Source organism: Silurus meridionalis, chromosome 4, assembly GCF_014805685.1.
Source record: "Silurus meridionalis isolate SWU-2019-XX chromosome 4, ASM1480568v1, whole genome shotgun sequence".
Lineage (NCBI taxonomy): Eukaryota > Metazoa > Chordata > Actinopteri > Siluriformes > Siluridae > Silurus > Silurus meridionalis.
Genome location: NC_060887.1, coordinates 31,980,463 through 32,004,530, shown reverse-complemented (window position 1 = coordinate 32,004,530; position 24,068 = coordinate 31,980,463). Strand labels below are relative to the sequence as shown.

The window sequence follows — 24,068 nt, the reverse complement described above, 5'->3', positions numbered from 1 at the left end:
TCCCTGTACTGTGGCAGTAATTGTGTTACAAAATAATTAGCTTATTATGCTCAGGAGCCTTTTGTAATATTTTGCTGTTTGACTAGACTAATTAGCATGCCGAGTTCAAAGGCAGATGACACAGGCTGATTGCGAACCTGATTGTGTTTGTAATTAAATTGATAGTTGGCCTGTGGCTTAAAGTGACTGTTAGGATTTTTATATTCTGCAATTTTTCATAATTGTTACACTCTGGGCAATTCTCGCTCCACAGGTTGCCTTATGTTTGTTTTTTGCTGTTGATTTCTTTTCTAGTCAGTTATGGGGAGTGAGCTCAGCTTTACTATCTGTACTATATGTATGCTTAGAGAGATGTATGCTTATTGTAAAGAATACTTAGTGTCATAGGTGTGAAATGGAAAAAATCAACTTAAACCTGTAAAAACAAAAAAGTATAATATGCAATTCTTCCCCAAACTGTTACAACAAAGTTGCACACAATTGTATAGGATGTCTTTGGATGCTTGAACTAGGAGACCCAGACCTGTTCCAGCATGACAATGCCCCTGTGCACAAAGCAAACTTCATGAAGATATGCTTTAGATGGGTTGGAGTGAAAGATCTCCTGCTATAGAGCTCTGACCTCAACCATATTGAACACGTTTGGAATAAATTGAAACACTGACTGCACTCCAGACCTCCTCACCTCACCTACATCAGTACCTGCCTTTACTAACACCCTTGTAGATAAATGAGCAGTTTTGTTTGTTCATATATTGTATAATTTGTGGCCCAAATTTTCAGATCATGTATGAATCTAGTTCGAATTACAAAAACTCTGCTTTGTTCTTAATAAGTACTATATATTAAATAAAGGAAAGCAAACATATAGTGTCTCACCACAAACCTAAAATGGGGTTTCTGTATGTTCATTGCAAAATTCTCAGAATCTGGTGAGATCTGTAGCATATGATTTATATCAATCATCCCTTTTACCCTGTGAAGGCATACTGGAAGAGCCTTGTAAAGTGAAAATGTTTGTATTGATTCTTCTCTCTATAAGCACAATAAAAATAAATCCAGTAAAATAAATGAATGCCCCCACACAGAGCCACTTGGCTGTTCATTTGTCACTATCCTATATGCACTTGATACCATTATTGTAGCTTTTAAATCGTACAAAGGGCTTTATCGTGTCATTTTTTGTTGGAGCCATCTGCCACACTCTTTTGATCGTGTTAAGCATGTTGGAGGTGTTGTGGGTGGAGTGTGTGTTTTAGTCTGCCAGAGTGTTGTTTTGCTAAGCAATGAAATTTATTCAGTGAGTGAAAGGAAGGACCGCAGGCTAACCAAGCTTCCATTTCTCGCTAGCACTCCCCCACCCCAATGCCTATCATTTTTTTTAAACCACGACTCCGAGCACCAGCTTTATTTTTCTGACTTTTGTTAACAGCTCGTGAGACAAGTTAACTTGTGCCATTTATCATACAAAACCTTTTCTTGCATTGTGGTTTTGGAAGAGAAAATGTTTAAACTGAACGCCAATCTTTTGATAAAGAAGCGACGTGAACGGTTTTTGGCTCTACACGGGGCGGCTGTTAATGAGCTGTTGAGGACATGTAGAACATCTTGTTCAAGGCCGTCTGAAGACATATAGGGCAAAATGTTAAGGGCAGCAGCTTCTTATTCTCTTGGCTGTTACCTAGAAACATAACGGTAGCTAAAGCATTCAGCTGGAATGCCATCATTCTACTGACAGAACACCTACACAACAACAGGCAGTACATATGCAAGCTAATAAAATATCGACGCCTTAATTAGTCACACATCTGCATTCATAATCACAAACACACATATACAAGAAATAAGCATATTTTTTCTCTCACTCACTTACACACACTCATACACTGAGGAGCAGTTGGCACTAATTATCTTTGAACGTGGGTGGGTAATGATTCTGGACCATTGCCACATGAAACACCAGGAGCTGCGATGGCCTTCACTCAGGGAGGGACAGAGAGAAATTGACAGAGCAGTAATCATGCTCAGTTTAGCTACTTCTGTCTGTTGAGCTAATGCCACAACGGGCCATTAATTGTGTAATGAAGTAAACAAGCGACAGTGGACTCTCACCAAGTTAGCCCAAGCTTATACGAATAAATTCATTTCTAGTGTATCTATAGTACCATTCTGCAGTAATGATGGATCACAGTCTACAGATGTAAAACATACTTCTGTAGCTGCCTTACATGCAAACCCTCCCAGATAAAGTAAAGGTACATTTCCTGTGAATACAGTGTACCTTTACAGCTCATTTAAGGTGCAAACAGAGTCCTTAATGTCTAATTAGTTCTTTAATTGCATTTTGAATGTATGCTACGTTGTATGAGGTACAAAAACATTACACTTGAGGGTACCACTGCAATGTTGTCATTGTTGCCCAATCCCCTAGGTAAAGCAGTTCCACTGTCTCTATAGAAAAGCAATGGCTTTGTTGGCAAAAAGCAATTTTACCTTTTCTCGTCTATTGGCTGTCTTGATGTATGACCGCGGGGCCAGGTATGGCCTGGTGCTTTTGCTCATACTGGACATTATCTGACCAAGACACACAGTGCCATAGCAGATTCTATCTGACTATTATTTGCTGTCTGCTAGAAGAATTAATTTGCTTTTGGGTTTCTGTAAAATCTGCCATAACACGGAACAGGGATCTTCCGGGCAGCGAGGTGACATCAGTTTCTGAGCAGACGCCAGGTGGACTGACCTCACTCTTGTCTCACGTTTCACATTTTTCATGTCCCTGATATTAATTCAACAGCCTAAAACCAGCATGCTCCAACGTGTGCAGTTCTTTCGAGATTTCAAGCCTAGAGTTTCATTAAGAAAAATGCGTGTTTGTGCGAAGTCAGAAGATTTGGGCGTACAGTGGTGTTATTGGTTTTACAAACCCCAGCAGTTTTTCTCATTACCAGTAGGCTATTAACTGCACATGACACGGATATGTAGGCAGTTCTCACACAGTCCTCTCCAGATTTGCACAGGCGAAAAAGAGAACAAAATGAAGCTACAGTAAATGGCATTGTAATCGCATTAGGTTGTCACGGAGAGAGAATGTTCATTGTGGGGAAATTAGATTGTGCTTATGAGAAACTGTGGAAACATCTAATTTTTCTTCCCAGGATAACCCATAGTTGGCCCTAATATTGCACCATAGAACCGTCAGTCACAGCTGTGATGGACAGCTGGAAAAGAGCAAAGGTCAACTGCGACCTGGGGTGCTAGTGAAACAAGGCACTCTTAACAGTGTGGCTTGAGTTGGGGGTATGGGAAACCGGTTTGAAGAAACAGACACAATGTTAAAGCTCATTTGGTTCTAATAAGCCAGGCAGGGTTTGTGTGCAATGGACCGCTCTAAAGGGAGCTTACACTGAATGCAGTAACCAACCTTGCAAGCCTATACCATTTCTAATCCAGTAGATACCCCAATGGCGGGCCGTGCATTTGGTACCTGGGCCTTCAGTGGGGACGTTCCCGACTTAATCCACCTCTTAATACCACCATTATCACGTCGCAATTATAGAAACCATCAATACTATACAAAAACGCAATAGAACGACGCGTGGCATTACAGAAAGAGAGGAATTTCACATATGGAGGGTGAATACCATTTTACTAAAACAAGGAACCCAGACTCCAAAACTCTATACTACAACTGCAACAGTGCAACTACATCATCTGGAGCAGTTCAGAATCAATATTTGTCTAATAACATGACAAAAACATAAAAATGGAACGGAAAAATGCTGATGTGAATATGAAATCTGATTGGTTAAAAAAACAGATTTACGTCTTATAAAGTCTAAGGTAAAAAGGCCAGCAGTACTGACTTTGAAGGTCCTGGGCAGATTAGATTGACATGGCAGCACATAGAGGCTGAAATCTGATTAGACAAAAAATCCAACATCCACATGCACATACTGGAAGCAGTGCAGCCAAGAGAAACGCTACGAAATAAATAAATTAATGCAATTTCGTGGAACAAATATAAGAATTTAGGTTGTAAATGTATGTCAGTGCTTCTGATAGTGTTTAGGCCAGCAGAGAAGACTTTGCTGTCTTTGACATATATATGCCCAAACAAATACTTTAATCCCAAAAAAAAAAAAAAAACACTCATTCACCACACTTGTTCCCAGTGATTTGCTTTCTATGTGAATGGAAAAAAACAGGAGAGAATGCAAGTAAGGAAAATATGGGAAGGGGCAGCTGGCAGAAGATCAGAGAGGCCCAACTTTTCCTTTCCATTTGGGAAGACGCCTACAGGACATATTGCTCCACTCCTGTCCTCTCCGGAAGAGATCTCCTACTGGCTGTTTTAGCAGCTCTGTACCATGTCAGCTATAACAGGCCTGCTCTGACTCTGCTCTCTAAGAGGAAGCAGCAGGAGAGGCACTTTGAGGAGAAAGGGCTTAACCTCTGCAGAAAGCTGATTGAAATGTACTCCCCCTGGACGTTCTTGAAAGAATTTCGTCTCAAGGTTCCATTGAGCAGGCCGCTGTAATAGGGGTAAGGATCCAAGGTAAACACAGGAAGAGAGGGTGGTGTCTGAGCAGCCTATTAACCCAGTAGGAGCCCGAACTCAGGCAAACATCTACACCGCAGGGAGTAATGACGAAAAACATTGATCATATACCAAAAGTACCTCTCATAAGTAAACTTCATATTTTGCAGGGGTTTTGATGTTTCATTGGGCAAATGTTTTTAGGATGTAAAGGCCAATCTAATCCTGGCAACAGCAGTCTAAACCTCAGTTTAAACTGGCAATTTTTATTATCTGAACATTTCTCTTTAGTCATTTCAGTTTGAAATAGCTTGATTTTCTGTTCTTGCCTTAACAGGGTATTTGTTGCCCCACTACACCTTATTAAACTAACAAGAAATTCATCAAGCTATCATGATGGGGCAGCCAACAAACCAAAAAAATTATAAAAAGCAAAAGATTATCATGCGCCTATGATGGAAAATTTGCTCTATGCATGTTCTATTTCATCTAACTACAGGTCAAACGATCAAGGTATGTGATGCACTGTGTGTGTTTGCAGGATCCAGGCCAAGACCAGGGAGTTGCGGGAGCGGCAGGCCAGAGAGAGGGACTATGCCGAGATTCAAGATGTGACCCGAGCCTTCAACTCTGATGAGGAACACCCCTACGCAGGCATCGGCTCACTTGACTCATCCATGGACAGCAGCCAGAGCTTGAACCAGGACCAGAGGCCGCATAGTCCTAGAGATCAGGGCCTAGAGAGTCTCTACGCCCAAGTCAACAAGCCTCGCAATGGAGGACCACTATCTTCAGACAGGTAGGGGGCGATATTCACATTGTCTGTGTTCAGGGATGAAGCTGTGCTGGTTTTTGCATTGTAAAGTGCTCATTGTGGCACCATTTGGAGAAGATTGCTTGAAATCAGATGCTTTGTGAATAAAGTAAAGTTAAAGCTCAGCATCTCAACCAGTCCAGTAAGTTCAAGCTGCTTGTTGTACATTTTAAAATGAGCTCGTGTGTCCTCTTGCGTGTTCCCTCACTGGCGAAAAGCAAAAGTGCAATGCAATAATCAGGTTTCGTCAACATGTCCCGCTGGTAGGTATTACAGCGAAGGAAAATCATCAATAATGTTCAAGGTGCGGAAATTTAATAACCAGAAGCCTCCTTTATTATAGCGGATCATGTCAAATCCTGTCTCCATCTTAGTCTTTGCTGCACACAGCCAATCTCTGGAAATCCGTCTGTGTCACCTGGGGAGAGCAAAGTCATCTATATACAATGAGATTGTGCCATGTTAAGGACAAAACAGATGTCTTCCCCCCCGACCCCCGCCCCCCCATGTTTTTTTTTTTGTTTCCTGGTGCCACAAAAATAAGTAAATACGCTTGTGTTACAGATGTTGCTGTTAAAACTTTAATGTTGCACTTCTCTGCACCCTCAGGCTGAAAAGTTATTGCGCTTGTTTTCAGGAACCAAACAGGTTCTTTATCTTCCTGAAGCACTGCTGCTAATTTATTCCCCACTGTAAACGATCCGGTTTCATTCCGCTTTTTGACGTAGCTAAATCAGCATTCCAGTTAAAACATTTAAATCCACCATTCTCCTGTTGATTCATTATCTTTAGCAGAATTACGCACACAACTTCAAAATCCTGTGGGTTTTCTCTCCAGTGTCTATTTTAAGTCCTTTAGCTTGTTCAGATTCTTTTATTATGCTGCCTGTGTATATGACCTAGCTTCAGCTATTGGAAATGAAGTGCGAGGGGACAGCTTATCTGTACTAACTGTCAGCACACTTGTTAAGCAGGCTCATAATTACCTCTATAAGCCTAATCAATTTGAGCTAATGATTGACACCTGCCACTTGCTGCTTGACCTTTCACTTTCCACAGTATGATATGGCATGCTGCAAATTTCACCAGTAGCCCCTCCCCCTCCCACTGAGATGCTGATCTTCCAGCTCAGTCCCTCCCCTGTGGTGTGACCTTAAGTCTATGTGACTCTATGACACTACTCGGACACTCCATAACCTGCTTAATCTGGGTGTCAATATCTCTGGGGATAGCAGGGAGATGCTCCTGGTCGATGGTTAACCCCTGTAGCTGCATGACAGGCGCAGATATTTCCTCTCTTAAATGCCTTTAGCTTTGGAATAAAATGTCGGTCTTCAATTACTAGTTTCAATCTTGTAAAGTTTTCTGTAGGTTGCAGTGGGATAACAATAGTTATAATATAATTTGTTAGTGTGAACGCTACAAGAGGAGCAGCTTGCATAATGTTTTCTATGAACTTGGCACTGATAATGCATAACACATTAGTAAATATATTTATACAAATATGCATACCGAATATCGTATAAACACCTGTGATACCCATATGTGTTTATTGTTACAAACAACACATACATATATATGTGTGTGTGTGTGTGTGTGTGTGTGTGTGTGTGTGTGTGTGTGTGTGTGTCAGGTTATAACCTAAACCTAAGGTTAGGCATTATAATGTGAACTCTTCTGGTCATATTATTAAAATGATTGTACAATCATTTACAAAAATTATGACAGTACTACTCTAGTAGAACACAATTTGGGAACTAAATTTTTCCCACTATTCTTTATATAAACTGATTATTTTTGGCTTATTTCTCAGCTCTTAACAGTTCTTGGATTTGCACTCGCAAACAACTGTCCCTAACAGTGAATGTGAGACACGTGCATTTTGTAAATGCATGATTAAATGGAAGACATGATGCTCAGATAAGGTGCAAGAGACCAACAATATCTCCAATAGTGTATTGTCCCTCCTGTTCTTTCAAGTAGCTGAAAGCGTGTGAAGCTCGTTTTTTTTTTTCTTCAGTCCTTTGTTCTGGGTGGACTTGGGCTCGAAAGCTACAAGCTGGCACACTGTGCTGCGCTATTCTGGCTGCTGATATGGAGTGTGTGATAAACAGCTGCTTTTGTCTCCTTCGCTGAATTCACAATCGTCATCTCATTCTCTCTTAATGCCAACAGCAGCCTATTTATAGCAACACGGATAGTACCGTCCTTTACGATGGGGTGGGGGTGGGGGTGGCTGGTGATAAATTCCTGTCTCTCGCTAGCCCCTGAGTTTGGTGGAAAAAATTTCTAAATAAAATGTATGAAGATTTTATTAACTTGGTTGTTCATGATTAAAACCTCAATTTCTAGTTTCTCAGCAACACCAGTTCTGTAAGTAATGGACTTGCTTCTGGATAATTTGCACATTTAGGTGTTTATAAGAAGTAATGTAATGAGGACAGAGGGCATCTTATCTTTTCAAGGTCTTAAAACATGAAAGGAATCTAGCCAAGACTTTTCTGCTTTGCATATCACTTCAGAGAAAGTCTCTGTGAAATTCGCTGTAATGTTTACCTAATGGCCATGTAATTAATTGCCCACTTTCTTTCTTGATTCGGCTCCAAGGCCTGCAATCTACAAAAATGCCATAATGCATTTTGTTTGAATGCATTTCAGGTTTTCAGCACCTCACTCAGTTGGGCTTCATCAGTGAATTGAGGCAAACAACCTTTTTTTTTTTTTTTTTGCAAATGAAAGCTAATGGAAATTTCATGGTGTCAGAGCTCTGCTATGAAAAGCCTCTACCCTCAACTTGAATGTTGACGCTTCGCAATAAACGGATACACGGGGCTTTTGTAAAGTTCAGAGTCAGAAGGTTTATGGAGGGAATATTCCCAAAGTGTTCATCTCATACATGTGACCCAAAAGTAAATGTTTTTATACTGTGGATATTAGAAGTGCATGACATGACATCACAGTTCTCATAGCCATTTCTGTGATACATGACATGAATCACTGCCAGCATTACTCTGTAAAAAGATATCAAGATATTTACATTTCCTCTCACTTCCTGAAGGCTTGGAGGAAGAAGGGAAATAAAGTTGTCATGTAGGTTTTCTAAAGTGGCATTATTTACAGTTGAGTGCAAAAGTTAGTATCCCCAATCTTTAGGAAAGGTGAACAAACAAATGTTATATGGTGAAATGCACTGAAAAGTTAAACAAGATAAACAAAATCTAAAAAGCAGCTGATTTAAAGATGGAACCTTTTAGTTGGGTTATTAACAGTGATGTTTCTAAAGTGGTATGCAAACCTTTGACCAAATACCATCAGTATTAATGACACATTTCCAGCGATTATACCAGCGATTATGAAAGAATGTCTGTTTATGTCAACACACTTTGTTTTTTTAAGATTTGTCCTCATAATTGTACTTTTCATGCACAGATGTTCATGTGTAATGTACAATTACCTTTTTTATGATTTTTTTTTTGAAGAGTCTATCTTAAGTATTGTGACCACATCTCTACTGTGTGTGGTCACTCAGGTGTTCTGTACTAGTCAGCACATTTCAGAGCAGGATTTTGTGACGGTCCTTCAAGTCAGCATCTTGAGTTCTTTTCTTGTCTGTATAGATAAATTGTGCTGCTACAAATCTTCATTCCCCCTGATATTCATAGGGTTCTGTACTGTGCCAGGCATGTGCACATCACGTGTAATGCCCTGCTTGGAATCCCATCCAGCCGTTGAGTCATGGCAGATATGAAATAAAAAAAAAACAAATAATAATTGTGAGAGTGCCAATTTTTCAGCATCAAGTCTGAGAATCTGTCCAGTGACTAGCATGTGACCCGGGTGGGGGTGAAAAACAACAGTCTGTTAGAGAGAAAAAATGATTTAGGTTGAGGGAATAGACGGGATCATTAGAGTTCAAGTTTTTTTCCAACAAATAAACATAAAAAGAAAACGGCTTCGGAATAACCCGAGATTTAGTCGAAGCCTTCGGGGCGTAAACCGAGTACACAGACAATAAGCATATTATTGATTATCTGGAGATGAAAAGTGATATGGTGTCATGATAATTTTTTTTTGTGCATTAAAGCCATGGAGATGTGTTTAACAAGTCATCTAATATCGATTCATGTGAGGGGTTAGAGACAGGAAATCCAAGAGGTCCATTCTTCTAAAAGCACATATATAGCCAGTCATTACAGTGTGTGGTGTGTGTGTCAGTGTGTTTTCGTTTTTGTTTGACTCCCACAGCACAGCCCATGGCTCCAAAATCAATAAAAGGCTCTTTTCACTTTGCCAAAAATGTTTCCAGGCCCATTAACCTCAGATTGTGTTGAGGAGGTCCAGCATTCAGTCTGAGGTCCAGCGTGCAGATTAGTAAAAACACAGAAAACAAGTCTGCTGCATCCAGCCCACAGCTGTACAAACACAGGCCAAACTATAAGTGAAATCCTTAGTCAGGTCCATCCGGCTGTGTACGAGTCCTAATCAGAAGGTCACTGCAGCAGTAGAACAGAGAGAATCTTGGCTCTGCTGCTTATAACGTGTGTGAAAGCTGTGGTGAAGCTTGTAAAGCCAGTCCCCTTACAAGCTCTCCAGCTTGACTACCACTCCATTGGAGCAGCACACACCACCCTTTCCTGTGTTTAGTACTTCCTGTCCTGGGTCTGTGGCTGAATAACTGTAGGATGCATTATGCATTAGAGGTCCTAGTGTGTTATTCTGCATATACCAAAGTGATTTGCGAGCAGTTACAATGATTCTTTTTTAAAATGTATGAATTATGATGAATTCATGGGCAGATTTAATGTGGTGGAACGTGACAAGTTCTTGTCTTCACCTACATTATGGGCATGATAAATATTTGTTCCCTCAGCACTTCTCTTTCTCTCTCTCTCTCTCGTTTTTTTAACAGATTTCTAAAGTATACATGTATTTTTCTCTTTCAACTCTGCACTAATAATTGATTTCACAACTTAGTCTATCATGGTGGATGACCTGTTTTATTTTTTTGTCTTGTTTTGTAGACAGCCAATGAACAGGGTAGACCTGAACCTCTACAGGACTCAGGTGCAGAAGAGCAGACTAGAGCATGCTCAGCGTGCACTGAACTGACAGGTGCCATGCTGATTGAGATTTGGGGAGCGTAAAGTAAACCCTCACCACTGTGATGCACACCGGCTTGATTGACGGCTGCTCCCATTAGAGCTATATTCTCTAAGCTGCTGCTCTAAGCCGAGAGAGTAAGGGGGAGAAGGAGAAAGAGGGGGATATCTCTCGCTCCAGAGATTTGGGCTGTTGAGAACTGCTAAAAGAAGTTCACCTACAGAGATGCACTGCAAGGTGTTTTCCTCTCTCTCTCTCTCTCTCTCTCTCTCTCTCTCTCTCTCTCTCTGTCTCTCTCGGTCTTTCTCAGTCTGTCTCCCTGGCACTCAACAACTTTTCCTTCTCGCTCGCTTCTAAATCCACTTCCACCTGACTTTGCATGGTGCTGAAATTGGATTATAAGCCGCAGGTACCTTTCAGGTCTTGGCTTTCATCTGGTGTGAAGCTGTTTATATTGTGGGTTTAGTTGCTGTTAGGCAGAGAGAGAGAGAGAGAAGGGGGTGGTAATCCCTCAGACACAAACATACTTTATATATCTGCATTCGTTCCTCTTACCTGCAGTGCTGATGTCAACATTACTGGTTGTTCTCTGCATCATCATCATCATTTCTTTTTTTTTTTCCTCTCAGTGCTGTTTGTATGGTGAAAACATGTGCAATTACATGTAATAACATTGTGTCTGAATCATTTTGTACATTCTGCACTACTCATTTTTTCCAATTACTCTAATCCGTCCATCCAGTCTTTGTCCATCCTTCAATCCTTAATCTGTCCTTGAACAAGCCATTGGCACAATCATATATATTTCACACTTCTATCTATCCAATTATTCCATCCATCCATTCCTTTTCCATAGTTTCATCCTCCACACTTCCTTTATAATCTCATCTGTCCAATCCTCCACCATCCCATAAATCCAATTTCCACTTCCATCATTTTAACTCACCTTTCCCTTCTCCATAGTCCAACCTATTATTCCTCCTTCCTCCCATTTCTCCAGTCCTACTCCATCATCTCATTCATCTAAACCTTCTCAATCTTCCCATCTGTACAGTCCTCTAGCATCTCCCCATACATCCACTCTCCTTCCATAGTCATATCTACCCACTACTACTCCATTGTCCCCCACATCTATTCCTCAACTGTTTCCCAGCTGTTTAGTCGTCCTCCATAGTCCTCTTCCAGCGCGTCATTTAATTCTCCACCATTTTTTTTTTTGCTAGTAATGATCCCAAACCTTCTTAGTGAATTATAGTAGATGTGAAGCTATAATGTAGGTAAGCTTTCTCTACATGAACATTGTTTTTTTTTTTCTTCTTCAGTTTCATTTAGCATTTTCACAGATTAGCCCCCCTCCCCCCCTTCCATGAAATTACCAGAGGCACATTGTATTATCTCTGTTTGCATTCTTTAATTAGCCCTGAATTAAATGTTAATAGTAATAGTGATTTTATTATTATTTTCTTCTCAATTCAATTACGCCAGCATTAAATCCGAGGCACATTTGGAGTGCTTTCTTTTAAATAGCATTTTGTTAATAATTCATTGGTAGATTTAAGATGAGTGTGTGTGTGTGTGTGTGTGTGTGTGTGTGTGTGTGTGTGTGTGTGTGTGTGTGTGTTTATTTAATCTCATCAGGGTCTGGAAAGTATGAGAAATTGTATAGGACTTACACACATGCTGCATGTCAACTTGCACAAGTTCTTAATGTCATTTGTGTAGATAAGGCTAATTGTAATAATTGTAATAGCATACTCAAGGTAAAAATTAAGTGTCTCTCTCTCTCTCTCTTCCACATTTAGATTTTAGGTTAGTATGTCTGGGTATGTCTATTAGTACTGGGTTTTTACATAAAAGTCATAATAGGGCATGATTTTCCATCTGATTTTGATAGTTTACCTACCTCTGAGATAGGGGCCGTCCCCAGCACTGTACTTTTTCTGCCTGCTTTGCACTATTTCTCCTGCCACGCTACTGTCATGTTCGATAGATTTTTAGCTTGGTGTTGATTTGCTGCTGGGTGTATGGCCACACCTTCAATGGTATCAAATTTGCTGACCGTGCGCAACTTGCTAGGTGCAATCCTGTCAAAGTACTGATGGCCATGCCATTGCGGCTTGAGACATTTCGCTGCCACTTTAAACTAGCACATGTTTTTTGTGTGAGACAGTTGGAGCTGCTTTATGCTTCTAGTGCTGAATGCTCTTTCCGTATGGGCAACTTGACTATTCAATACACCACTGTTCTCTAGTTTTTGGATTGGAAGCAATAATCATTCCTTATAATAATTGTTGTGATTTGTTGAATTGTCTCTCTTTGTTATATAATTTGCCTTTGTGCTTTTCTGATTTTTTTTACAGTGTTATTGTGATTATCTTTACCTTCTTTTTTGTTTGCAGTATGTTCTCTTGATTGACTTTGTAAAGTAAGATTGAGCTACATAAATAAAATGTTAAAATATGTAAATATTTCAAATGTAAATGGCTTCAGAGTTTCTCATATTTTATGATAAACATGTAATATAACCCTTTTGTGTATTTCAGGTTCATTTCTTAGCTTTCTGTAAAGTTTCTCAGTATAAACTGTGCACTTAGGCTGCTGTCTCTGATCTGGTGTGTTATATGCTGATAGTGAGTAGTATCTGCAAGGCAAACGCGAGTGAATTATCTGGCGCGCCTGTTTTCATTTTTTTTTTTGCCCCGCTTTGGAGAAGGCCCTCTGGGATGTGTACAAGGAGATGGAGCATGAGGCAGGCAATTTATCCTACGATTGCACCATTACATTCATTTAGAAAAGCAAACAGCCCGAAAGGTGAGGCAATGCTTTAAACACACACACACACACACTTAAGAACTTAATATGTGCACTTGTTCAAACAAATGCTTGTGGACACTTCCATCCATGTGCACACACAATCAGCAGTGGAGAAACGAAGAAGGACCTCATTACAAGCCCCACACAGGAGAGCGGCTTCTTCATTGTTCTTTAATTGAGTCTGTGATATTCGCCCTAATGAACTTCCTGCAGGAAGATGAAAGAGAGAAAAAAAAAAAATGGAGGGATATGTTGGTGGAGAATACTGCCGTTTATGTTTCTGCCCAGATGAATAGAAACCAAATGTGAGGCAGGCCACGTTTTCTCCTTTTCCTTCCGTGCATCTGTTCTGCAGGCTCTCCGTAATCAGGCCTCCAACCTCACTGATCACACACACACTCTCACACACATGATGCAATATTTACACTGTTGGTAAGCACACATACATCATGAAACAGCTACTATCAGCATATAATTGGTCTTTCCTATAGCAGAGGGAAGCCATTGCAGAATTATCCCTCCTCTATTCCCATGAAAAGGATGCTGTACATTTATGGCTTATGCAGTCTTCATAGAAGACTATTAAACTGATGTTAATTCAAGAAAATTGCATGGTCCTACTTCTTCCTTATTACCTCTACTATAGTCGCAAATATGACCCATCAAGGCAAATACTTTTCCGTTTATTTGATTACAGATGACAAGAAAGTGGCGCCTTGATGCGCCAGGATTTGTGGCGTGCAGGATATTACTTGAGAGGAGCTTATTAGATATGGGTGGAAAGGCTTTTTTTCTGGGTCACTGCTTGGTATTTCTATTTTTTCCTCAGCTACTGTACTTATAAGAGCTACTAGACAGTTTTCAAATGATGGATAACCCAATTCACTAGTGTAATCACAGACTCCCAGCATAACATCTCCTCTTTCATCTCGCATCTCACAGGGCTCACATGCCCCCCCAAAAAACAGAACTGGGGTAAATGCAATTGAAAAAGCAGCTGATGGAATAGGGCAGGGGCTCCAGCCAATATCTGAATACTTTCCTCTCTTTCCTTTTCTTTCTGCCTCACTTTCTCCTTTCTATCTGATATTACATTTCCTGCTTGTTTTGGACCAGATTTGCTCTTTGCTCTTGTTGCATGTTTGGATGTCATAGAGACTCCAGGCTTCTCCTTCTCCTTGCTCGGGCTGCAGACCAAAGGTTGCCGAAAGTCAGGTTTTGTGTATCTGTGGGCGCTGGCGCAAAAGTATTTTGTCTGTGAATTATGTGTCTGCATATTTTTGGGTAGAGATCTGAAAAACTGTTGATAAGAGAGCAGTTTGAACAGTTATAAAATTTAACTTTTATCAGGAACGGGTCGTAGAACCGAGAAGCAGTTATATAAATAAAACTTATGGAGGGATATTCCAGACAATATTCAAAAGGAATTTGCAAATTGTATTTTGCAACTGCGCTTTCCATATGCGGACGCATAAATTGTGAACTACAGTTTGCAGTTCCTTTTGAATGTTGTCTGGAAAATCCTTCCATTAATGCTACTAAATACTAGTTTCCTGAAACTATAACACAACTGATAGTCCTGGTGAATGTTCTAGTGGTGCATACCATTAGTTATTATTTGAACAGGTTCCAACATCAATTCATTTGTCATATTAATGATTTTTGATTCCTTTAAATATTTTAGCTAAAGACAAATACATTTCACTCAGCTGAAAATGCAGCTCACTGAAGGGAAAAGGACATCGGATGTAGGTTACTTTTGCGTCATGCTGAGAAAAAAAAAAAGATTTTTGTGGTAACATTCATCATTTCTTCCCTTCCTTTCTGTGAGATTGTTAATGTTAGTAATTTTCTTTTTGGAAACCTACAGTTTCAGTAAGACTTCCAGTCTTCCAGCTAACTTAGAGCAGCAACATTTAGTTTCACCAGTAATCATAATCCATCCACTTCTTATATTTAATGGCAGTCAGGAAGTGAACTAGAGGTATAGTCATGATGATACCATTCAAACCATGACTTTAATTTGTTTGATTCAAGACCAGTAGTTTTGGTGCTTGAACTGAACCCTTGCAAGGAAATTAAAACCTGCCAGCTTGTCTCATGGGTCTCACTGTTCCTAATATTGTGGCCAAAGTAACTTATTTAAAGAGAGTAAACATTTCAGGGCGGCATGTTGTTTTTTGTGTGCATTGTTGTTCTATTGCAGTTTTTTTGAAATTTAAATATTTCTGACAGAGCCCTGCCTCTCTCTCTCTCTTACACGCACACACACATTTACATAAACACACTTTCGCCTCACACTGAGTTGGCGTTGACAAGGTGTGGACGGAGCAGCAGGTAGGAGGCCTTCACACACATCACTCTGACACTCCCATCAAATCTGTCACACAGATGGACCCGCTGCTTTTTTACACAACTGTGGAAGTAGTTGGAGGATATATACGAAAATGGCTTGACTCAGGTTGCACAAGTGAAAAGAATCAAAGGCTAATGATTGATCTCAGCATGTTTAAAAGTCAATTATCTTACCATGTGCGGGTAGATTCCCGTCCTCAGTCAAACTCAAATCAAATCATTCGGCTCGCTAGGAGTGTTGTGTCTTTCTTCAGCGTGAATGGTATGCGATCAGTATGAATTAATACGACCCCTCCGAACACAAACCTGGTCAGCACTGAACTGCACTGTTTGTGTACTGGAGCTGTAATTAATTTCCCTATTGTCCATCGCTCCCCAGCTCCAATCCCTCATCCTTAGAGAGAATCGCATTAGTTTGTTATTTTCGGAGCTCGTAACTGCGCTTCTTTTTTGTCATTTCCCGCTATTGTCACCGCAATCCCTCATCCTTCGAGCTGCAAGCCGTAAATCTGATCACTCAGGCGGCCTTAGTGTAATGAACACAAGCAAGGAAGTGAGAAATGACATGTTTCTCAGTGTGTAAAGCAGCGCTGCCATTTTAATAGAAATTTACTAAAGATTACCAAATAGATATGAAATCCCTGACGAATAGCATTCTACAAGAAGTCTACAAGAAGGACTTTTCTTTTGAACTAATATACATATATTTAACAAAATTAGCATATTGAGACCAAATTGCTGCACATGTCAACCATATAAAGGTGCCACAAGAAGAGATTTTACACTATGGAACATTTCACCTATGTAAGAGAAGAGTACTGAGTAGATTGGTATTTGATTTGGTTAATGCACATTATTATGTAGTAATTTTTTGAGAGACAGAAACTTCTTAGTGAGGTAAATATTCAGCCTGCATAATAATCCTGAACATACAGTATGTCTGTTAAACCTGGACAGTCATTATGATCAGTTCACAGGTGATTTCTTTAAGACTCTCAGCTATGAGAATCATATTGTTGTGTGCAGGACCCCTGGGAATTATGTACATGTTCAGGTCAAACTGATTGTTCTGACTTTTATTATTATGACTATTTTATGGTATGTTTGTTGTGACTATTATATTTTTTTCTTTCCTTCAATTATCATATACACCGATCAGGCATAACATCGCTCCCCACGTGCATCAATGATCCTCGGTCACCCACAAACCTGTCACCGGTTCACCGCTGTTACTTCCTTGAACCACTTTTGATAAATACTGACCACTGCAGACCAGGAACATCCCACAAGACCTGCAGTTTTGGAAATGCTCTGATCCAGTCGTCTAGACATCACAATCTGGCCCAAATCTTTACGCAAGTCAACTTTGAGGGCAAAATGTTCACCTGCTGCCTAATATATCCCACTTACTAACAGGTGCCATGACGAAGAAATAATCAGTGTTCATGTCACCGCTCATATTGTTGTAACATTAAGACTGATCGGTGTACATGTTGTTAATGGCAGAAATCGAATACAAACATACTGTGTGATGCATTTCTAGAGTTTTGACTCGAATGTGAACATCTTGCTTTTTTTTTTTTACTGACCGAAAGTAGTGGTTCAACTACTGCTACTAGTAAGCCGTTGCCACTTCCACTTTTTTGTGATGACCAAGTGTGGAAGTTCTCAAAGCGAAAGGAAAAACATATCAAGGTACTCGGTGGCTGACCTTTGGTCCTGAATACGTAGAGATTTTATTGTCATTGTAGTGATGCAAAGAAATTTCATTACAAATTTATTACAAAATAAGAACGCATATACATTATATATGTATATATACATATGTGTGTGTGTGTGTTTGTGTGTGTGTGTGTATGTGTATATATATATATATATATATATATATATATATATATATATATATATATATATATATATATATATACACACACAGTACAGACCAAAAGTTTGGACACACCTTCTCATTCAAAGAGTTTTCTTTATTTTCATGACTATGAAAATTGTAGATTCACACTGAAAGCATCAAGACTATGAATTAACACGTGGAATTATATATGGAATTATATACATAACAAAAAAGTGTGAAACAACTGAAAAATGTCATATTCTAGGTTCTTCAAAGTAGCCACCATTTGCTTTGATTACTGCTTTGCACACTCTTGGCATTCTCTTGATGAGATTCAAGAGGTAGTCACCTGAAATGCTCTTCCAACAGTCTTGAAGGAGTTCCCCGAGAGATGCTTGGCACTTGTTGGCCCTTTTGCCTTCACTCTGCGGTCCAGCTCACCCCTAAACCATCTCGATTGGGTTCAGGTCCGGTGACTGTGGAGGCCAGGTCATCTGGCGCAGCACCCCATCACTCTCCTTCCTGGTCAAACAGCCCTTGATGCCTTCAGTGTGACTCTACAATTTTCATAGTCATGAAAATAAAGAAAACTCTTTGAATGAGAAGGTGTGTCCAAACTTTTGGTCTGTACTGTATATAATATGCGTTCTTATTTTGTAATGAATGAGACTGACTGTAGATGAACTAGAAGATAAAACACCAAGCCCATCTTATTCCCATCTTACTGAATATAGCCCATAAGGCTGGTGGGGATGCATCAGGCTCCACTGTAGCTGCTGTCAGCATTAATAACTCCACAGAGACAAAGGAGGTAATCAGCCTGCGCACTGCTGTCTGTGATTTCACCAAAAAGCCTAATAAAATCCAAGAGCCCAGGCATCCATTCCATTTAATGATGCCTGATTGCTAGTAAAATATTGTGTTAGTGTTTTTCTGTGTGCGTGTGGAAGAACTATGGGACGCTTTTCTATTGACTGTCCCTAATGGAGCTGTGATGTCATGCATAGTGGCTGAAAAGGTCTAGTGACGGAGAGGCTGCTTTAAAACTCTAACTCAATCACCATAATTAGGTTTACATGCTGATTGGCTCAAGCAGCATGCAAATCACCACAAATAAAGACAGGCAAATGTTCTTTCTTCTTCTTGTCCTTGTTGATGGGTTCTTCTGAGGATCTTTGAGTGCTCAGACTTGGGTAAAAGTGCCATCTCACCATACTCAGAGCTACGCATAACGCTCTGATGACGAGACTCTGAGAACTAAGAGAATCTGCAGCTGGATGTGTTTTCTGACCACATAATTGTACCATTTTAAATCAGCCGTGTCCTTAATAATTTACGGGAAGAGTCCATCGAATAAAATTAAATGTGCACAATTTTCCACTTATTTCATTTTCAAAGTGCTTGTTTGGTGTTGCATCAGAACTACAAGGTTTAGATAATAGCTTCCAGTTTCGTATCATGCGCACTGCATGTCTAAATCATATACGGGTTTGAGGTTTGTGATACTGCTGTCTATAATTTGGAATCAAATGTCACTCGACCAATAATAATATCTTCTTACACTTGCGTCGAAAGGTATAGTTAGGCTCAGTGTTACCATTTCTACATAAAAATGTACAAAAATATACAAGAAAATGCTGCTCACATCAGTTTTTAAATTGTATAATATATATATATTTTTTTGCAATGTCTGTAGTGTTGATGGTGCAGTCGCGCTCCTACACTTATCCAGTGCTCATTAGTTCTTATATTCCACAGATAATCTTAGCTCAAGACGTTTAGTGTCTAAGGAAGGAACATGCGTGCATGTGTGTCTGTCTTTTATACGTGTATATGATATGCATGTATTTCGAAAAGAGTTTGACCTCGTACGTGTCAGTCTAGTCTAGTCTAGTACTGACAGGTTTACAAATTTGCATTGCACAAAATTCATCTTCTGTCCCTCACGTGTGATAAAAATGGGCATGATATTAAAACTAATTTTATCTCTAAGGCTTTGGTGCTGATAAATTATCTTTTACTTTCCAGAATTCTCACTCCCCCTCTGTCTTATACAGTATGAGCAGATATTCAGTGATGCTTGTTTTTTCTCTCCGTCACGTGCACACACACACACACACACACACACACACACACACACACACACACACACACACACACACACACACACCCCTAGAGGTTAACTGTAATGAGGCAACTAAGTAAAATAATAATACAAATAATGATCCAGTCATTAATATGGAATATATGGCTTTTTCAGCTGACTGAGCTCTATAGACAGGCTCTACAGACTTTAGTAGGGGTCAGGCCTTTTCATAACACTGAAATGAAGCAAGGGTAATATGGAAAATAAGACTCTCTCTCCCCCTTCCTTCTCTCCCTCCCCCTCTTCCTCTCCCTCTATTAATTTTGTAGTGATGCTGAATATTGAGTCCAAAGCTGATTAGTCAAACTGGTGAATTCCAGTTTTAAAATCCAGACAGAAATCTCTCACACACACTTATTATTCAGGCAGAAAGACTGGTCACTCATGCCACAGTGGTTCTGGCTCTAGGTGATGTATAGACCTTATGTGGTGAACCCTGTGTTAGGTTACATAGGCAAAACTAAATTATTAGCAATAATGTATAAACCTTCCATGAGTTATGAGAGTACTATATTCTGCTGTAGAAGCCATGCATTAGTAGAATTTTTTTTTAGTTAATCCATGCCTGCAGCCTGAATCAAAATAATGATGATTCATCTTAATGATTATAATGATGTATACAGGTTGGTTTGTCTGATTTGATGAATAGAGGTACAGATTGAAAAAACAGTTTATCAGTCACCACTGGCTCGCTCATTAGTGATCAACTTTATTTTTTTAGAGGTTTACCTTTATACAGAATAAGTATAAGGAACAATCTTACAGGGACTAAACTTTTGGACTCTTTTATGCAACTTTATACCCACTTTATCGCTGTAAAGCTGTTTTGAGACAATGTCCACTGTTAAGTGCTCTACAAATAAAAAGGAATGAATGAATTTAATCTCTGAATAATACTCAAATCTGAAGTCACACTGCTGCCAAATTGCAGCTGTAATTACACTAAATATAGAGTGACAGGCATGCACTTTATATCGTTATATTTTTGGTTTGTAATGTCAGAAATACTAGGTCTGTGATGTCAAATCTCCAGCTCCTCTCAGCCTGCAATACTTCATTCTCACCACTAGAGGCAACATTATGACTGTTCCGGGCCCATTGCTGCAACTAGAGGTTGAGTTTTACACATAAAATCAGAACGCAGTGTTTTAACCTCCTGCTATTTTTCCTGTTTATATGTTTTGAGCTTGTCGTGTAACAGGTGGTTGTAAAGCCGTGGGCTTGTGTGTAAAAGATGCAGTTGTGTAGATTCATAGCTCCTCACCTCTCCTCATGACTCCCCTTTCACAAATTTTAATAAACACTTTTAAACGATTAGGTGTGTGTACTTCCACAAAATCACCTGTCTATCAGCATAATACAATTGATCATTGGCCTGTGATCTCTCTCCCTCTTTTCCTCTTTCTCCTTGCTTGCGTTTCTCACTCTGTTCATCAAAGTTATTGAAATAAAACACAGAGGCGCTGTCAGTCATTCATGACATTCAGGGCACCTCCCAGCTGATTTACTGAGCCGACGAGAATGCTGCATGTGTCGGTCTTTCTCATTTATGTATTACTGTCTTCTTATTTCTTTACGTGTTTTTTATTTTTTATTATCATAGTATCCATTAGGCCTGTCTATTTCTTTGTATGTTTATTTGTTTACCTCTGTTCTATCCTTCATTCCTGTCTTTCTGTATCATAGTCTTTCCGTCTGTCTTTTTCCTGTCGGTATATATGTCCTCAAGGTTTGTTTTTGTTATCGTATTTATGTCTGTCTTTCTCTGTTTTGTTTATATCTTTGCTTTCCTTTCCGTCCCTTTCCTTTCTCCTTTTCATCCTCTCCCACTTTCCTTCTTTCTTTGTTTTATCCATTGTCTGACTGAAAGTGCTGTATTTTTTCCTGTTCACTGTTAAAGTGAATGCTCTGCATTGCTTTACTTCATCCATATGAAACCTATTGGAGTAAAATGACAATCCTACAGAAGGAGATTTCCATTGAATGAGATTTGCTTCAGCCAAACAAAACCTTACATACTTCACTCTGCAAATATTGTATTTTTTGTGTGATGGATGAGCAAAACTGTATAAACCTAAGCCTGGTTAATGGCTTTTTAATGGCATGTTGTGCCATATATTAGATCCCATCTTATAGACAAGCCTGGTCCGTATGAAGGAATGTTTTAGTCATTTTTCCTGTGTCTGGGCCACCTTTTATCAGGCCACAATGCTATGTTTTACAACCCAGAAAGGAAAAAAAAGCAGATAGGACAAACAACCTCAATAAACCAATCTGACATGTAGGTTATGATGCAGACGCACACAAAAGGACGAGGGGAAAAAAAGTAAAAGTGTAAAAACAAGGTTATGAGGGAGTGTGTAGGAGCATGCCATGAATAAAGCAGTGCAATATGGTAATGTAGGTGCTATTTATAAAACATTTTGTTTGTGTGTTTGCAGTGCTACACAGCAGATTGAGTGTTGAATTGTGTGTGTGAATGTTTGGGGAGACGAGTCGGCCTCTCCTGGGTTCGATGAAATTAGGTCAGAAAGAAGAAGGGAGGGAGGGAGGGAGGAAGCGAGACTGTAGTCAGAAATGATTATAGAACTGTGATCAAGAATAGATCAATGTTGTTGGTGAACAGCAGCAGTGAGAGCAGAACTCCAGGTGAGGGGCAGCACAAGTCCCTTTGATCATTCACTGAGCTCCTGCAGAGTGTGTGTGTGTGTGTGTGTGTGTGTGTGTGTGTGTGTGTGTGTGTGTGTGTGTGTGGGCATGAGATCCCAGTCTAGGAGTGGGAGGGAAGTTTCTGAATCTGAATATCCCTTCAAAATCTCTGAGGCTCATTCCTCAATCTGTTTGCTGGGTGTGGGTGAAAGTTTCAAGAGTTTGTTTATGGTGCCTGAAGGCATTTTATTTAATATTCCTCGGCTTGATTTTTCATTTACTGACATTCCTCAAACAGGCAAAACTTTGACTGCAATAAAATGTTGAATTGATTTAACAGGAAATATGTAACATATTCAAATATATTAATTACGAAAAAAAAAAAATGCAGTACAAAAAAAATGCCCAGGGCATAATTCTGGCTGTAATTTAAAAAATCTTTTGAAAATATCCAAGTAATTAAGATAAAATTAAAAAAATAAAAATAAAAAACGGAGTTGCTAATTGCTAATGAGTTAGCACTGATGCTGCGCTAACAGGTTGAATTCAGAGTGGAGTTTAGTTTGCTTTGTTCAGATTTGTTGTATGTAGTATATTTTGAATTTAGCCCAAATTTACATTAATACAGATGTAAAATAATAAATAAATACAAATACAAAAAAAAAAAGACAGTGAGCTACATCACATCATGGTTTTGGGTTTTGATAAATGCATTCATAATCAAACTCCTGTTTAACACACATAGCCGGCAAAGTTTCAAATGCTGTATAAGGTATTTGTGTGCCAGTGGTCATTACATGGTGAACACAAGCTAGCACAGAGAGCAGCTAGTGGTTAATATGCTCTAAGAGTTTGTTTAACTATGGTTATTAGATAGATAGATAGATAGATAGATAGATAGATAGATAGATAGATAGATAGATAGATAGATAGATAGATAGATAGATAGATAGATAGATAGATAGATAGACGGATAGACAGATAGATAGATAGATAGATAGATAGATAGATAGATAGATAGATAGATAGATAGATAGATAGATAGATAGATAGATGTGGTCATTGCACTGAGGTAATGTGAAGGCTATTGCAGTGATTCATGTTAGTGAAGTTGTGCAAGTTGTGGTTATCACACAAACTTTAGCATGTTGTAAGTGTTATTGTGTCTGGGGTCATGACACTGAGGAATATACATAAAATGAGGGCTGTGGTGATTCAGATTTGTAATAAACCCATAAACAGGCAGGTTTTATCAGGCCAAAGTTTGCACTGCTATACCAGTTTATTGTATATCAGTTTTGACCGGAATACTGAGGAAAATATGTCAAGTGTTCACCAGTCTAGACTTACAGCAAGCTTGTGTCTCAGTAGCTTTAGTATAAAGTGGATAGTAAAAATCATTGTAATTAAACCTCATGTTAAGCAAGATAGCTATCTCAAAGTGTGTGTGTGTGAGTGAGAGAGAGAGAGAGAGAGAGAGTGTTTGTGTGTTTCTGAAACAGAAGCTGAATCATTGGCCTCATCTGGAGCTTGATTATTAGTTCGAAAATCAGTTACGCTTTGCAGACCTCCTGAATCAGAGCTAATGAGCCTGGAGGTGTATCTTTCCTGTCCTCCTTTTCTGCACGTTTGTCAGATGCACATTTAGACAAGTCCCCTTGTGTTAGGCTAATACGATTAGAGCAGATATCCAGAGGGTTAGCCATGAAAGCTAGCTCAATAACCAGAGGGTAGATAAGGAGCTGATCACATTTATTGCTGTAAATATTGTTCAGACGTCATATAAAAGATGTTGATCCTT

The 24,068-nt window shown here is 39.4% G+C and overlaps 1 protein-coding gene across 1 annotated transcript in view; it reads left to right on the top strand.

Moving 5' to 3' along the window:
• Nucleotides 1–24,068, top strand: part of pard3aa (par-3 family cell polarity regulator alpha, a) — a 252,196-nt gene that overhangs the window by 166,952 nt on the left and 61,176 nt on the right. The window contains exon 20 of the mRNA XM_046846135.1: nt 5,082–5,339. Coding sequence (XP_046702091.1) covers nt 5,082–5,339 — 258 coding nt within the window. The remainder of the gene's footprint in view (nt 1–5,081; nt 5,340–24,068) is intronic.